Source organism: Yarrowia lipolytica, chromosome 1E (assembly GCF_001761485.1).
Source record: "Yarrowia lipolytica chromosome 1E, complete sequence".
NCBI classification, from domain to species: Eukaryota; Fungi; Ascomycota; class Dipodascomycetes; order Dipodascales; genus Yarrowia; species Yarrowia lipolytica.
Window position 1 is genome coordinate 3,592,739 of NC_090774.1, and position 14,275 is coordinate 3,607,013.

Here is a 14,275-nt window from a genome sequence, read left to right on the forward strand (position 1 = left end):
CAGTGGCTGGATCTTGTCTAGACCTTCAGCATGGCCTCGATCTCCTCGATCTCTTGGATGGTGGTAGCGTTCTTGAGTCGCTCTCTCAACTCAGCCTTGTCCACAGCGCTGAGGTTGTCGGTTTCCGTCACAGGCACCACGTCGAACTCCATGGCTTCAGCCTCGTCACGTTCCTTTTGTGTTACTCGCTGGAAATCGAGCATGCGAAGAGAAGGCAGAATAGAAATCATGTAGCTTCTGTAGCGGGGTACGTGCTGCACGGGATTGCCATCAAGAGTGATAGCTGTGAGGTTGACGAGGCTCTTCAGGCTTTCTAATGCACCCAGAGTCGCGATTCCATTCTGTGTCAGAACCAAAGTCTCCAGCTTGGCGATGTTTTTGACATCGTTGATCTGTGTGATGCGATTTTTGCTCAGCAGCAGTGTCCGAAGGGTTTCGAGTCGAGGAAAGCCTCCCATGACACGGATCTCGTTGTCACTGAGGTCCAAGGACGTGTAATGATCTTCGGTGACTCCGAGGTTCTCTATAACCGGAATCTGCAGCCCACGCAGATTCAACTCTCGGTCACCAATGGGGTTGATGTATGACTGCGCGTTGAGAATGGTGTCTGCGTTGAGTCTCATGTTTTTCGTAATGCTGTTGTTTGTGAAGATGTTGTTTCGAAGACTTTCAGTGCTTGCATCGTCGAACTTTAACCACCAAAAGTTCATGAAGTGCAGAAGCCAAATTGTATACAGATACTTGTACTGTAGCGAGCGTGATGTTTATTTGTAATAATGGATGAGAAGATACCAGTATACTTAAGTACAAGTTCATGGTACTTGTACTTGTACTTGTACTTGCAAAATTCTTGCATACACCTCTACATTGTACACTCTCCTTGTATAGTAGCTCAAAACATGACGTCATTAATATCGTTATCTGTACAATCACTCCTTACGCTTAAGGAGTCCTCTCATCATATCGAAAGAGTTTCCATCGGGCTGAAGCTCAATGACACGGCCAGATCCCTCCTCCTGAACCAGAAGCATTCCCTGGTCCATACTGATTCCTTTCACAGTGGCCTTGACATTGCCATAATGCTCCAATCTGACCTGGGCATCCTGGTGAAGCCAGCTGGAATAGTAGAGAGGCTCGAAGATGGAGAAGCCATGGTTCTTGAATGCGTCCATCATGGCCTCGAAGGTCTCGAGGAACTTGGCAAGTAGCACCTCGGTTCGGTAGTGCTCCAGAGTAGTGCCATTCTTTTCGTTCATGGAGTTGATTAGCATGTTAAGAGATGTGGTAGGAGCACTGTTAGTAACGTTGACTCCACAGCCCACAACAAGCATGTACTGACCGTCGAATACGTTGGAGTTGACAATCACACCTCCAATCTTTAGATAGGCATCAGTGGACCCAACCATCTCACTTCCAGGGTTTGCGGCATAGATATCGTTTGGCCACTTGAGCTTGACGGGGACTTCAGAATAGCCGGGGCCATAGTTCTTGATAGCCTGAACCATAGCAAGAGAGGCGAGGTACTGAACAAAGATGATGCTAGTGTTCTGGCCAAAGGGGTTGAAGTTGATTCTTAGAACAGTAGAAACAGCAAGCACGCCGATGGGGTTCACCCATACGTTATTTCCACGGCCTCGACCGGAGAGCTGAACAGTACCTACAGCAGTAAAACCGTTAGGAAGATGTCGCAGCAGATTGTAGTTCTTGTCCAACAGAGTAGAAGTTGAGGTGAGGACTTCTCCATAGAGCAGGGTGGAGCCAAGCTCAGGAGCCCGCAGGCTCTGGTAGTAAAGCTTGTGGTCGAAATGGGGTGTCAGTTCAGATGCAGGAACATCACCAACCATAGGGATGACATGGGTGTGGTTAGAGTCGCCAGAAGGCTTCTCGCCAAAGAAGAAGGTATCATTGGGTGCGGAGAATACTCGGTTCTCTTCTGAGACATCAAGATCCTTCAGAAGCTTCGCGACTCCGTTTCCGGTGACATACAGACTGGTCAGGGTCATGTCTGTAGTGTCAGGGTTCGTCTTGAGACCCAGAAGAGTCATCAGGTGTCTCAGAAAGGCCAATCGTTCTTTCTCAAAGTTCTCCAGCTCTTCAATAACAGCATCAATATGCTGATCTCCCTTCTTCATCATGCTGGGATTAAACTCGGGGTGGATTCCACTGAGCACAGCTCTTCCTTCGCCAACGTTCATCTTGACCACGGCGCTGCGTCCAGAGTTCGGCACCTCCGTGTCCTGAGAGTACTCTGCCACCACCTCAGTGTTTTCAGTATCCATGTCCTTACCAGGAACGAATACTCCTCCCCCATTGAAGTAGCACTTGAAGGGGCTACCCTTCCAGTTCACCCCCACAGCTCGAGCACCAGCATGAGAATCGTAGACAAAGCCCTTGTATGCAGATCCGACACACTTTCCTCCGTAGAGTGACAGTTCTCTGTCTCCTATGACCTCAAGATCAGTTCCCTCTTCAAACTCAACCCTTTGGGCTCCATAGTATCCTCCAGCACAGAAACCAAGGTACTTGCCTCCAGCTCGAATCCAATTTCGAATCAACTTGTTTCCTGGTCCACCTAGGTCCGAACAGTAGGGCAGATCGGCTCCTCCGGGCATCACCAGCAGTGCGGTGCTCTCAGTCCAGGGTTCGTTCTTGATCACCTCGGCGTCGACATTGTGAACAGAGTAGTAAGGAGACAGCAACTTTCGCAGAGACTCGGTGGCATGCTTGACTGACTCGGGGGTAGATCCTGGACCGTTATACACCAGCACGTTCATTGCTCTTTGATGGAATCGACTGAGTGTTCGGAGAATTTTCGGTAGATGTATCCGGTTATGAGCGGTATGTGGGGGACTACGGGCTGCATGGCCATGCACCTCCAGATCAACCAGTAAAGTTACAGTATGTACTTGAAACTCTACTTACAAATACTGTACATACGAAAAGTCAGATAGGGAGGTTCGAGTTGTTAGTAAGCTTGAAGACTCGGTATAGTGACAGATACTAGGGCGTTTTTGCTTGGTATAGTAAGAATACAGTATCGTACTGGTATTTAATTTAATGCTACTTGTAGTCTTACAAGTACCAGTACGACTACCCACAATGGACCAACATTATTCCCTATTGTAACCCACCAAGATGACCTCAGTGATATAGTCCCACACGACGCTTCGGAAAACTTTTACACACGACAGAAATTGATGAGAGGCATCTTGCAACCCATATTCAGATCAGTTCCTTAACAAATTGCGATCTACGACTCCACAGTAAAAATCAAACATTTTTGGGTGTATTTCCATACTTTTAATACATATGCTAGCTAATTTAGGCGTGTCGAGAAGCGGTGATGACGTTGTTCATGTCCTCAACCTTAGCCTTAGCACGGCCGAAAGTACCGAGCTTCTTCTTAGCGAGCTTTCGAGCTCGCTTATCACTGGAGTTTCGCAGCAACTCAATGATTCGTCGCTCGTAAGGAGCCTGGCCGGTAACCTCCTTTACGAGGTCTCGGACAAAAGCGGATCGCTTAGAGAGGGCACCCTTTCGTCGAGAAACTCGAGTGGCGGGGGTTCGGGCAGTGACCTTGTGGCCCTTGTTGGGTCCAATAGCGATTCCTTATGTTAGTTTTGATTTTGTGGTTGTCTCGTCAACAATGTGCTCGTAGACACTGACCTGGATGAATTACTGAGTGACTAACCAGTGTGGACGAACAGAGTGGGCAACGAACCAACAACAAATGCCAATCCATCATCCAGAAAGCCGCGACATATCTTCCTTCAAACATCTTGGTGGTACTGACAGTTGTTGTGTCGCCACTCTGAGTGAGTGGTCCTCACATGACCTTTGCAATCACCAAATATGTTCTCTCGTCGACATCCTGTTCGTCAAATCACGTTCTCGTCCATCCGTCAATGCTGCTCGCTCCGTCTCCCATCGTCGTCTGTCATAACTTACCGGACTTGGTAGCCATTTTTGTATGTGTCGTGAAGTTGTACAAGAAAAGAAGACGAGAATATCAGGATGAGAAGTTTGCATGGTCCCAATCGGGGTGCGTGTAGAATTGAGAACGTAAGAGCTTATTTCCTGGTCTGAGTGGGTTTCCAAAAAGGAAGGCCGGGTAAAACTTAAAAGTCACGTGACTGCTGTCGAGATGATTTAATGTCAGTAAAATGTAAAAATTCATCATGTCATTAAGATGGTAAGATCACTGGTGTAATTTTCTGTTGCAAGACCATTTAGGGGCCTCGTTTTTCTATTCATTGGTGTTGTCATGTGGGTCTGTACTGGAAGCTTTCGGGCATGCATAATCGGACACTGACTTGACTTAGGTTCAGTATGGCTCGATAACTGCTCGATCCTACAGACTTCATACCACTTACACACAAATGCAGCCTGCTACTAAGAAGGAAGAATTTGAGGACGACGATGAACCTGATGCTTGGTGAGTGTTGCTTTGGCTGGGTGAGATTGAATTGGTTGTTTGAGTATGAGAGGGAGCCTCTGATCTTGGCCATCCTGTGATCATCCTGAGTCCAATACGCCAACTAACAGGATCCATGATCATTCAGGTCAACTGTAACTAACACAGGGACGCTCGCATCAATAAGACCGGGTGTGCTGATGAGAATATGGCTCTCACTGATTGCTACCAGGACACCAAGGATTGGCGAAAGTGCACTGACGAGATGAAGGCCTTTAAGGACTGTTGGGCAGCTCACAAGCAAGATGATCGAACCCAGACCAAGCAGATGTAGTGGTTGCAACCATTACTCTCGTCCTAACAATTGTACATAGCTAATAACCATTCTCCTGTATTGATGATTGAATATGGGTTCTTTTAAAATTAGTCTATCTATTGTACTTACTGTGGTGTACATACCATACACTCTGGCACACAGTCTATGCCTAGAAAGCAGCATCCGCATCAATGATTTTTCCCTCGGATAGAGACTCGGGCTCTTCCTGACCCCCAATAGCTTCTGACTTGATCTCGAGCTCGGCCTTGGGCTCAGCTTTTGCCACTCCAGCATCAGTAACTTTCACCTCAGGCTCAGGACCAGGTGTGGAGTCCTCAGGGGACTTTACATCAGTCTTGGGCTCTTCGGACGCCTTTACCGGCTTCTTAGCGTTTGCCTGCTTTCGCTTTTGCCTCCTTGCTCGATTTTTGTTGGTCTTCTCTGCATCCTTCTGCTGCTGTTCTTCCCTTCGTTTCAGAAACTCGTCACGCTCGGTATCCTTCTGAGCAGCTTCATTGATATACTTCAGTCGCTCGGCCTCCTTGTGTCTAGCGTGTTTATACACATGGAACTCTCCGGATCCTGCTCCTGCTGTAGATCCAGTAAAGGTGTAGATGACGTCTGGAGGAGGCGCCACTGATGGTGGGGGCGGTTTTGCTGTGGAAATTTCCTGTGTAGGGTTTGCTAGAAGTTTCTTGAGCTCCGATGCGTTTGCGTTGGTCTTTTTCTGTCCAGGCTTAGTGATCCTGGACATGTTAGTTGTTGATGTTTATAATGTTGAGGTTCGATCAAATATTTTGGACAGTTGGTTATCCTGCACCTTTAGCGTTCAGGTTATCTGTCTGTGGTTGAATGAAATGTACCAGAAGATGAGATGGGTGAGCTTAGATCACACTTTTTCAAGTAATATATATATAATATATATATTATCATGAAGTCACGTGCTTTATTGTCAACCATTGGTAAGGCGTCTACCTATACCCCCAATCCATAATCACATTCTCCAGCACCGTTGATGTATCCCTGCCTTGACTATCAAAAACCATGAATTACAGTAGCTACAGCAGCTGCACCATCTCACTCTCTGAAGTCTAAAAAGAACACGTCCAACTAACTGGGAACTGCAACTACCAGTGGAGGTAGTGGGCTAAATAAGCGCCACTAAACAGCCTTGAGAGGTGCGAATTTACAATTGAGACCGAATAAAAACACTTATAAACAACAATGCCATTGTCATAGCAGCAACCTATCTAGTTCCTTCCCCTAATCACCCTAACCTCGCAATCCCCCTCATCGTTGCTAACCTTCGAAAGCTCACTGTATGTACCCTAACCCTGGGCCACGTCACCTCACCTCCCACCTCGCGGCTTGATCCACGTTACACCACCACCAACAATGAAGCTCAAGGAAATTGACAGAACGGCCACCTTTGCGTGGTCGCCCAACAACTTGCGCATTGCTACCGGAACCGTGGCTGGTACCGTGGATGCTGACTTTTCGTCTTCATCTCAGCTGGAGATCTGGGACGTGGATCTCATGGACCGATCCTCCGAGGGATTCCGTCTTACCAAGCCCGCCGTGTCTATCTCTGCCGATACGCGTTTCCACGATCTCGTCTGGCACAACACCGGCAAGCACAGCCTGATCGTCGGAGCCACTGAGAGCGGCTCCCTCGAGGTGTGGGAGGCTGACAACATCAAAGACTCCTCCACGTCTGTGTCTGTCAAGGAGCACTCGGGCCCTATCAAGACCCTGCAATTCGACCCCCACAACCCCACCAGACTGGTTTCCGGAGGCACCAAGGGTGAGATCTTTGTGTGGGACTTGTCGGACCCCAAAAAGCCCATTGCAAAGAAGCTCGGCACCGACAACAAGGCCGGCGACATTGAGTCTTTGGCCTTCAACAACATCACCAGAAACATTCTCGCCACCTCATCGTCCAATGGTATCACCACCATCTGGAACGTGGACCAGAACAAGGAACTTACGCGTGTCAAGCACGACAAGCCTGTTTCCCACGTTGTCTGGCACCCCTCCAAACCCACCAAGCTGATCACAGCCGTGGCTGATGACGCCGAGCCTGTCATGCTCATCTGGGACCTCAAGAACGCAAATGCACCCGAGGGTGTGCTGCAAGGCCACTCCAAGGGTATCTTGTCTGTCGACTGGTGCCAGCTGGACCCCCGGTTCCTGCTGTCGTGTGGTAAGGATAACCGAACCCTGCTGTGGAACCCGGACACCCACGAGTGTCTCGGTGAGTACGGTGCTGCTCAGAACTGGACCTTCAAGACTAAGCTCAATGAACGAACCCCCGATCTGTTTGCTACCGCGTCGTTCGAGGGCAAGATTGTCATTCAGACTCTGCAGGACGTGAATGGAGGGGACGCTCCTGCCCAGGAGGGCGACTTTTTCCAAAACCTCGGCACCCAGTCGCAGGCCAAGATTTCGCTCAAGCAGGCCCCCTCATGGCTGCAGCGACCCGTGTCCAACTCGTTTGGATTCGGAGGAAAGATTGTCACTGTCACAACCACCGACGGCAAGAGTACTGTACAAGTTGGAAAGTTTGTGGGCGACAAGGTCGACACTGAAAGCATCGAGGTTGTTCTGAAGGGAGACCTAACCTCGGCATTTGACGAGGTCAAGGGCGCCGAGTGGAAGGTTCTCGAGGCTCTCAGCAAGGGCACTGACGAAGTCCGATCTTTCCTGGACATTCCCGTCATGAAGGAGGAGCCTGCCGTGGAGGATGACTCTGAAGATGTTTTCAGCAAGATGTCTCCTTCCGGTGCCTTCTCTCTAGAGTCTTCCGACCCCATCAATCAGGCCATCATCAACGGCAACCTCTCTACTGCCGTTGATCTGTGTCTTAAGGAGGACCGGCTTCTGGACGCCTTTGCTCTGGCTGAGAAGGCCTCTGATGCCGTCAAGACCAAGGTTCAGAACGCATACTTTGCTAAGCAGACCTCCAGCACTGCTCGACTTCTCAACGCTGTCAACACCAACAAGCTTGACGACGTCGTTGAGAACGCTAATCTCAAGGATTGGAAGGAAATTCTGGCTCTTCTATACACTTACGGCGGAGCTCAGTTTGGCGATCTGGCTGCTGCTCTTGGTGACCGACTTCGAGAGTCCGACCGAGACAATGCCGCCACCTGTTACCTTGTGTCTGGCAAGCTCGACAAGGTCTCTGGTCTGTGGGAGTCTGAGATCACTACACGAGAGAAGGAGCTGACCAAGGACAATGTGGCTCCTTACACTGCCCACTTCTCCGCTCTCAAGGAGTTCATCGAGAAGATCTCCGTCTTCCGAAAGGCTACCAACGCCGTGGACTCTGGAACTGTGGATGGTCTTTACAACAAGTACCGAGAGTTCGCCAACATTGTGGCTTCCCAGGGCAACCTGGAGCTTGCTCAGCAGTTCCTTGCTCTTCTGCCTGCATCCTTCGAGGGTGTTGGTCTTGAGCGAGAGCGACTCAACAAGGCTGCCAAGCCCTCCGTTGCCACCACTGCCACTAGCAAGGCCTCTGCCTACGGAAAGCCTTCTTATGGCAGTGCTACCCCCCAGGCTTCTGCTTACACGCCTACCGCTTCTGCCTATGGTTCCATGTATGCTCCTGCTGTCCCTGCCGCCGCTGCTCCTGCAGCCGCTGCTCCCCCACCCACTGCTGCTGCTGTGCCTCCTTCCCCTGCCAAGAACATGTACGCTCCCCAGCCTCCTGCTCCTGTCACTGGTTTCGCTCCTGCAGCTCAGTCTCCTGGAGCTCCCCAGCAAAACACACACAACCCCTACAACCCCACTCCTCAGACTAATGCTTATGCTCCTCAGGGTAACGCCTACAGTGCTGCTCCCCAGCAGAACACCTACGGAAGGTCTACTCCCGGCGGAGGTCCTGTTCGAACCACAGCTCCTCGTCACGACACTGCTGGCTACAATGATCTGCCTGCAGGTTCTGTCCCTCCCCCTAAGAAGTCAGCTCCTAGCCCGGGTCCTATCTCGTCTGCCTATGCTCCCCCCACCCCTGCTGCTCCCTCAGCTCCCCCTGCTGGTGGTCCCCGACCTCCCTCTGTGAATCGAGTCACCTCTCCCGGTGTGCCTAGCGGAGGTGTAAACGCCTATGGCTTCCCTATTGGAGGTGCACCCTCTCCTTATGGAGCCCAGGCTGCGTACGGAGCTCGACCCCCTGTGCCTGCCGTGGTGTCTCCTCCCCCTCCTAACCCCTACGCTCCTGCCCACTCGCCTGCTCAGAACAATGTCCAGCCTGCTGTTAACCCCTACGCTCCCGCCCCCGGCGCCGTGGTTTCTCCTCCTCCCGTACACGCTGGTATTGTGCCTCCTCCTGCTCAGCGATCTGCTCCCAGCAACCCCTACGCCCCTGCTCCTGGCGCCGGTGCTCCTCCTGCTAGCAACCCTTATGCCCCCCCTACTGGTGGCTTCACTGGAGCTCCTGCTCCTCACGCAGGTGGAGGCTACACTGCTCCTCCTCCTGCTCAGGTTGCTCCTCCTCCCGCTGGTCCTCCTCGAAACAGCGTGGCTCCTCCCCCCGGAGGCCCCGCTCGAAACCCAGTGCCTTCTTCGCCTGCTCCCCCACCTGCAGCCGCCAAGCACCCTGCAGGAGACCGAACACACATCCCTGCCACCTCGCGGCCCATCTTCGACACCCTGTCCACGCAGTGGGCTGGTCTGAAACCTCACATTCCTGAACAGTATTCGAAGCACGTGCGGGATGCTGAGAAGCGTCTCAACATTCTGTATGACCATCTGAACAACGACGACGCCCAGCCCGAGATGGTTGAGGATCTGCTGAAGCTGTCCAACGCCATTGCCCAGCGGGATTTCCCCACTGCCCAGGCTCTGCAGCTTCAAATTGCCACCGCTCGACCCGATGAGTGTGGCAAGTGGATGGTTGGTCTCAAGCGATTTGTTGAAATGGCTGCTGCCGTCAGGACTTGGTAGGATGTTATATGATAGTTAATGAATGTAGAATTAGAATGGTGTGTGGGTGTAGATGAGCAGACATGTCGAACACAGAGGTTGATTAACACCGTAACGGATGAACTCTTGAGTCGAGCGTTCATGAGATGAATTGTCCCGTCATATCATTCCTTTCCAGTTATATTTAGAACTGCAACACAGTATGTACTATCTTGTAGTACAAGTACATACTGAACAGTATATATAGAAGTGTACAGTCGTTATCCCGGTATTAAATTAATCTATTGTTAAAGAGTAAAATGCATGAAGCTTGCAACGATAATCAAACAGAAGGCCATGAGCATCTTGACCACGAGCATATCAGTCTGAGGAGCGGCACTCTTCGCCTTACCCTGACAGCCGTTGCATTGGAACTGGTCCATAGGCACATAAGGCTGGGGAGAGTAGATTCCAAACTGGTATCGGTTGAATGAGGCCAAGTAACCAGCACTGGCAACAGCATTCATATCCTCGTTAGCATCATATATGTAGAGCTGGTAGTTGGAGTTGATGAGAGGAGTGTCATCGGTGTTGTTGTCCGAGTACTGACTGGTGTCCCACACCACTGAGGTCTCCGTTGCACTCTGGTTGGCAGCAATGGTGTAGTAGTGCCTGTTCTGGGAACAGTATGCTTCAATATTGATTGCCGATGGAGTCACTGAGAGAGAGGTGTAGTTCCACACAAATGTGGCTTGCTCGCCGAGCTTGATGTAGGTGGAGGTGGTGGCCTCGGGGGTAAGCAAATCTACACCACCAGCAGGGAGTCGAGGGTCGATAGAGGTGGAGAACTTAGAAGTGGTCGAGGATTTGTCTTCTGTCTTGTCGCTAGATTTGTTGTCATTGTCGTTAGATTTGTTATCGTTATTGTCCTTGCTGTCCGACTTGTTGTTATCCTTGTCGTTGTTGTCGCCAGACTTGTTATCCGAGCCGTTCGTAGTCTTGGAATCGTCAGCGCTCTTGGTCGACGACTTGTCATCTTTTTGTGTGGCTGACGCACTCTGTTGTTGAGTCTTAGAGGCTTGCGACTGTGAGGATTTCTGCCCGGTGGTGGCTGTGGATTTGTCGTTGTTGTTGTTGTTGTTGTTATCACCGTCTGCTGCCAGGGCAGCGGCGGCCACCAGCGCCAAAACGTATACCGAAAACTTCATCGTGCCTAGTTGATGTGTTAAGTGAGTACTGTGTCAAACTGGTGATATTATTGATGGGACTAAATAGAGGTTGGGATATAAATAGATACATACTGTACGTTTTGGGTAGTGGAAATACACTGGAAGTTAATTTCCCCAGAGGCTAAAAAGTAGCGCTCCAAGCTCCCAAAATGTAGAAACCTCCCTTGAATAGGTGAATATATAGAAATTGATGCGCAAGTTGGTCTTATACTGGTAGCCTAGTCTACAATCACTGGTTCCTATTGGCAGATGACTCCCCATTGGCGTCCAAGTCCTGTTTGAGATTCATGTAGGCGCACAGCACACATGTCCCCCTGCGCAATAGAGCTTACAGTTGCTTACGATATACATTAATACAGTATTGTAGGTACAGTGCATCAGAACCTCTCCTTCTATAGTAGTACGGTAGATCTTCCAGATTCAAGTGATTAGCTACTGTACCTCCAAATTGCCACACCCCTCTATACAGCTTTTACCACCTTATTGTATTGTACAAATCTACGCTCACAAAATAGCAATAATATTAAACCCATATGAACCTCTTTTTCTTGTACCCAAATATAAATAGCGTGTTGTTGGTATTTAGCCTGAACGTGATCAGGCTACCTCCAGTTGTCCAAATCTCTTAGCGAGTATGACATAAACAACCTTGAAGGCCTCCTTGACCAGTGCACGACAAACGACGAGAGGGGCAGAAAACGTGCCCCTCATAATGGCAAGTGCAATGCCTAACACAGAAACAGACTTGGGTGACGGCGAAGACGGGCTGAGTTGCCGTACCTTAACTTGGGCCTTGGAAGTAATGTCGCCTCCGGCCTTTTCTGCGTCGTTCACAGAATCAAATTCGTAAAGTGTAGGAGAAGCTGAAGCTGTGCCTGGACGGGATAGTTTGGAAGATCTGTGGGATCCACTGGACCCGTTTTCTAGATGTGAATCTTTCTCTCGAAATTCACGGGAGGTGCGTCGCTGTAGTTCTCGACGCTTCAACTCCTTGGCTGAGCCAGAAGATGATTCTCTGACTAGAGTATCACTTCGGTATGTGGGGTCTCGGATATCACGTCGTCGCTCCTTGAGGTCTCTGAGAAGGCTGGACTTCTCATCCACGCGTCTGGCCTCAGCTCGTTCGTCTATTTTAGGCAATTTGCCTGTTCGGTCCTTCTCCTTCTGTAACTCCCGCTCCCGCGCCCGCTCTCTTTCACGTTCACGGTCACGTTCTCGCTGTTTCACTTTGGACAATTGGACAGCGACATGGTTGATGGCGCTCCAGATCTCATTGATCTCGCGTTCCCACACGGCGTCGTTGTTGGTGATCTTGGTATCGAGGTCTCCCAGTCGACCTGTCAGCTTGGCATACTCGCGATGCTCGTCAGAGTCGGTCCAGCCACTTGGAGACGAAGAGTCTCTCTTGTTGGGGTTGAACTTGTGGAGCCGCATGAAACCACGACCCAGAGACACTGTCAGGTAGAGCAAGATATTGAAATTGGACACGAGCTTAGTGCCTGCCGACAGATTCATTCGTGCATAGTGGATTATACACGCCCCAAGAACCTGGGCACCTAGATAGGTAGTTGCAGCAAAGTATCGTGAGGGCATTCCTTGGGGCTTGGCTCGTGACTGAGGCCGCGTTGTGGAGCCTGTTGGTGAATTGGTAGCTGTAGGTGGCGCTGTTGTTGTGGGGCTTTCAGATTGAGCAGAAGTTGAAGCAGGTAGGCCGGTCGGAGAAGCACCTGGCACTTGTGTTGTAGCGGGTTGAACGTTGGCGCCAACTGTTCCTCCTGCTGCCATTGCGACCGTTGTTGCTGCTTGCTTTCGTAATTTGGCATCGTGGCGCGCGCAGTTGACGTAAAACTTCCACGAGGTCTCGCTGACAGACCATAGAATCCAACCAACAACAATGAGTGTGAGTAGATCGCTGAGTAGACCGCTAGCAATGTCGCCGTAGAGGACACTGGCCACTGCTGGTAGAATGGCGAACACCAGAGGAAGCAGCGGGTAGGAGGACTCGAAGTTCATGGGCTTGTCCTTCTGAGCATGTTGGCTGTTGACCCTGATTTTCTCAAACTCACTGGCCCGTCTGGCGGCGGCCTCGTAGGCCCGGATGGCGTCTGCCGTGGTTTTGATCTTCTCTTTGGGGCGTTCGTCTAGCATTGGCGACTACCACTGAAGAGTCCGGATATATATGGTGTGGGTCTGGCACAAAGAGGGTGGTCTAGAGTTGTTTCGGGTAAACCACTAGACATATGTAGTGGGAAGCTTGAGGGAAGCCAGATGTCCAAACAAGGCCCGATGCAAAAGGTAATTCCGAAGGGATGGTTGTATTTTTTTTGAGCGCTACACGGGCAAGGTACCAAGGACGCCAATCCCCCGGAAGTCTTAGAAAGGGAAAAAGGAAAAAGCACACACCTCTCATCTCTCATCATGCGGGGGAGAACCACCACCCAGGATTTGCAACCGATGTGCACGACGATGTACCAACTAAATGCACCCCAAGCACATGGTCCACCTCGCCCTATTTTTCTACCTGCGTCTCCACAAGCCGAAGAAGCGATAATAAAACGTGCATTCTCGTGATCTCAATAATAGGCCATTATCGGCTGGTTACCCTGTTGTCTCTCAAAAAAAGGTCGGCTTCTTTTTAGCCCCTTCGTTCACTTGTCTTGTCTTGTTTGCCCCCTATTACGGATCTGAGCTTCTTTGGCTTTAGATCGCCCGAAATCATGTGGGATTTACATTGGTACGAGGTAGAATGCATGCACAAGGTGAAACCCTCGGTGATTACGAGCCTTCAAGCATATACCTAATCAAGTGCAGATATACAAATAAACAAACTTGTGTGGATCAGAAACACACGAAGAAACATCAGCCGGGGAGTAATCGGCATCATTTACAGTAACCCGCACCATGTCAGACCCTGACCATATCAGATATCCTTCCCCACATGCACCTCCCCCTCCAATGTCCTATCCAGGAGAACATAAGCAGCGTAACGCAACTCCCAAATAAAATTCTACCCACGCGTGACTTTGGCGCTTTATCTATTCGTGCGCCTAGCCCTTGCAGACTACCTGTTTGGGAGGCTTCTAAACGCCATCACATATACATGGTCATGTCGCTAATATGATGTCCCATCCACCTCCCATATACCGGTATTTTCTTATCGCAAGAGGCGGTTTTCTTCCACATACAAGTAGACGTCTCGGTCCCGGTGGTTCACATTCCACAGTCCAAGATTGGTCTCAGTAGAGTTACGGAAAACTTTGAGGCTACGCAGAACAAAGAATTTACGACTCCGTACAAAACTAGCTCTCAATATACAACTTTCAAGCGGGCAAGTATTAGAAATATGTAGCCATCTTCTATATAAACTAAATGCAATGCAGTCTAATGCACCAAACACACGAGAATAAA

The 14,275-nt window shown here is 50.1% G+C and overlaps 8 protein-coding genes across 8 annotated transcripts; 2 read left to right on the plus strand and 6 right to left on the minus strand.

Moving 5' to 3' along the window:
* Positions 1–17: 17 nt before the first annotated feature.
* YALI1_E35934g (uncharacterized protein) lies at positions 18–710 on the minus strand (the record flags this gene model as incomplete). Its single annotated transcript, XM_504595.1, has 1 exon — positions 18–710. One exon carries the CDS (start codon positions 708–710, stop codon positions 18–20), a length of 693 nt encoding a protein of 230 aa, XP_504595.1.
* Positions 711–929: 219 nt separating this feature from the next.
* Positions 930–2,774, minus strand: YALI1_E35955g (uncharacterized protein; the record flags this gene model as incomplete). The annotated part of the gene is made up of 1 exon (XM_504596.1): positions 930–2,774. One exon carries the CDS (start codon positions 2,772–2,774, stop codon positions 930–932), a length of 1,845 nt encoding a protein of 614 aa, XP_504596.1.
* A 547-nt stretch (positions 2,775–3,321) lies between these two features.
* YALI1_E35963g (60S ribosomal protein eL36) lies at positions 3,322–3,964 on the minus strand (the record flags this gene model as incomplete). The annotated part of the gene is made up of 2 exons (XM_002143052.3): positions 3,322–3,608; positions 3,949–3,964. The coding sequence occupies 2 exons, from the start codon at positions 3,962–3,964 to the stop codon at positions 3,322–3,324; spliced, it is 303 nt and encodes a 100-aa protein (XP_002143088.1).
* Positions 3,965–4,379: 415 nt separating this feature from the next.
* On the plus strand, positions 4,380–4,748 carry YALI1_E35971g (uncharacterized protein; the record flags this gene model as incomplete). Its single annotated transcript, XM_066094360.2, has 2 exons — positions 4,380–4,435; positions 4,583–4,748. 2 exons carry the CDS (start codon positions 4,380–4,382, stop codon positions 4,746–4,748), a joined length of 222 nt encoding a protein of 73 aa, XP_065950432.1.
* A 151-nt stretch (positions 4,749–4,899) lies between these two features.
* YALI1_E35982g (uncharacterized protein) lies at positions 4,900–5,484 on the minus strand (the record flags this gene model as incomplete). The annotated part of the gene is made up of 1 exon (XM_504597.3): positions 4,900–5,484. The coding sequence occupies one exon, from the start codon at positions 5,482–5,484 to the stop codon at positions 4,900–4,902; it is 585 nt and encodes a 194-aa protein (XP_504597.3).
* A 641-nt stretch (positions 5,485–6,125) lies between these two features.
* YALI1_E35988g (uncharacterized protein) lies at positions 6,126–9,680 on the plus strand (the record flags this gene model as incomplete). Its single annotated transcript, XM_504598.3, has 1 exon — positions 6,126–9,680. One exon carries the CDS (start codon positions 6,126–6,128, stop codon positions 9,678–9,680), a length of 3,555 nt encoding a protein of 1,184 aa, XP_504598.1.
* Positions 9,681–9,946: 266 nt separating this feature from the next.
* On the minus strand, positions 9,947–10,846 carry YALI1_E36036g (uncharacterized protein; the record flags this gene model as incomplete). Its single annotated transcript, XM_504599.3, has 1 exon — positions 9,947–10,846. The coding sequence occupies one exon, from the start codon at positions 10,844–10,846 to the stop codon at positions 9,947–9,949; it is 900 nt and encodes a 299-aa protein (XP_504599.1).
* A 618-nt stretch (positions 10,847–11,464) lies between these two features.
* On the minus strand, positions 11,465–13,015 carry YALI1_E36057g (uncharacterized protein; the record flags this gene model as incomplete). The annotated part of the gene is made up of 1 exon (XM_504600.3): positions 11,465–13,015. One exon carries the CDS (start codon positions 13,013–13,015, stop codon positions 11,465–11,467), a length of 1,551 nt encoding a protein of 516 aa, XP_504600.3.
* Positions 13,016–14,275: the final 1,260 nt, after the last annotated feature.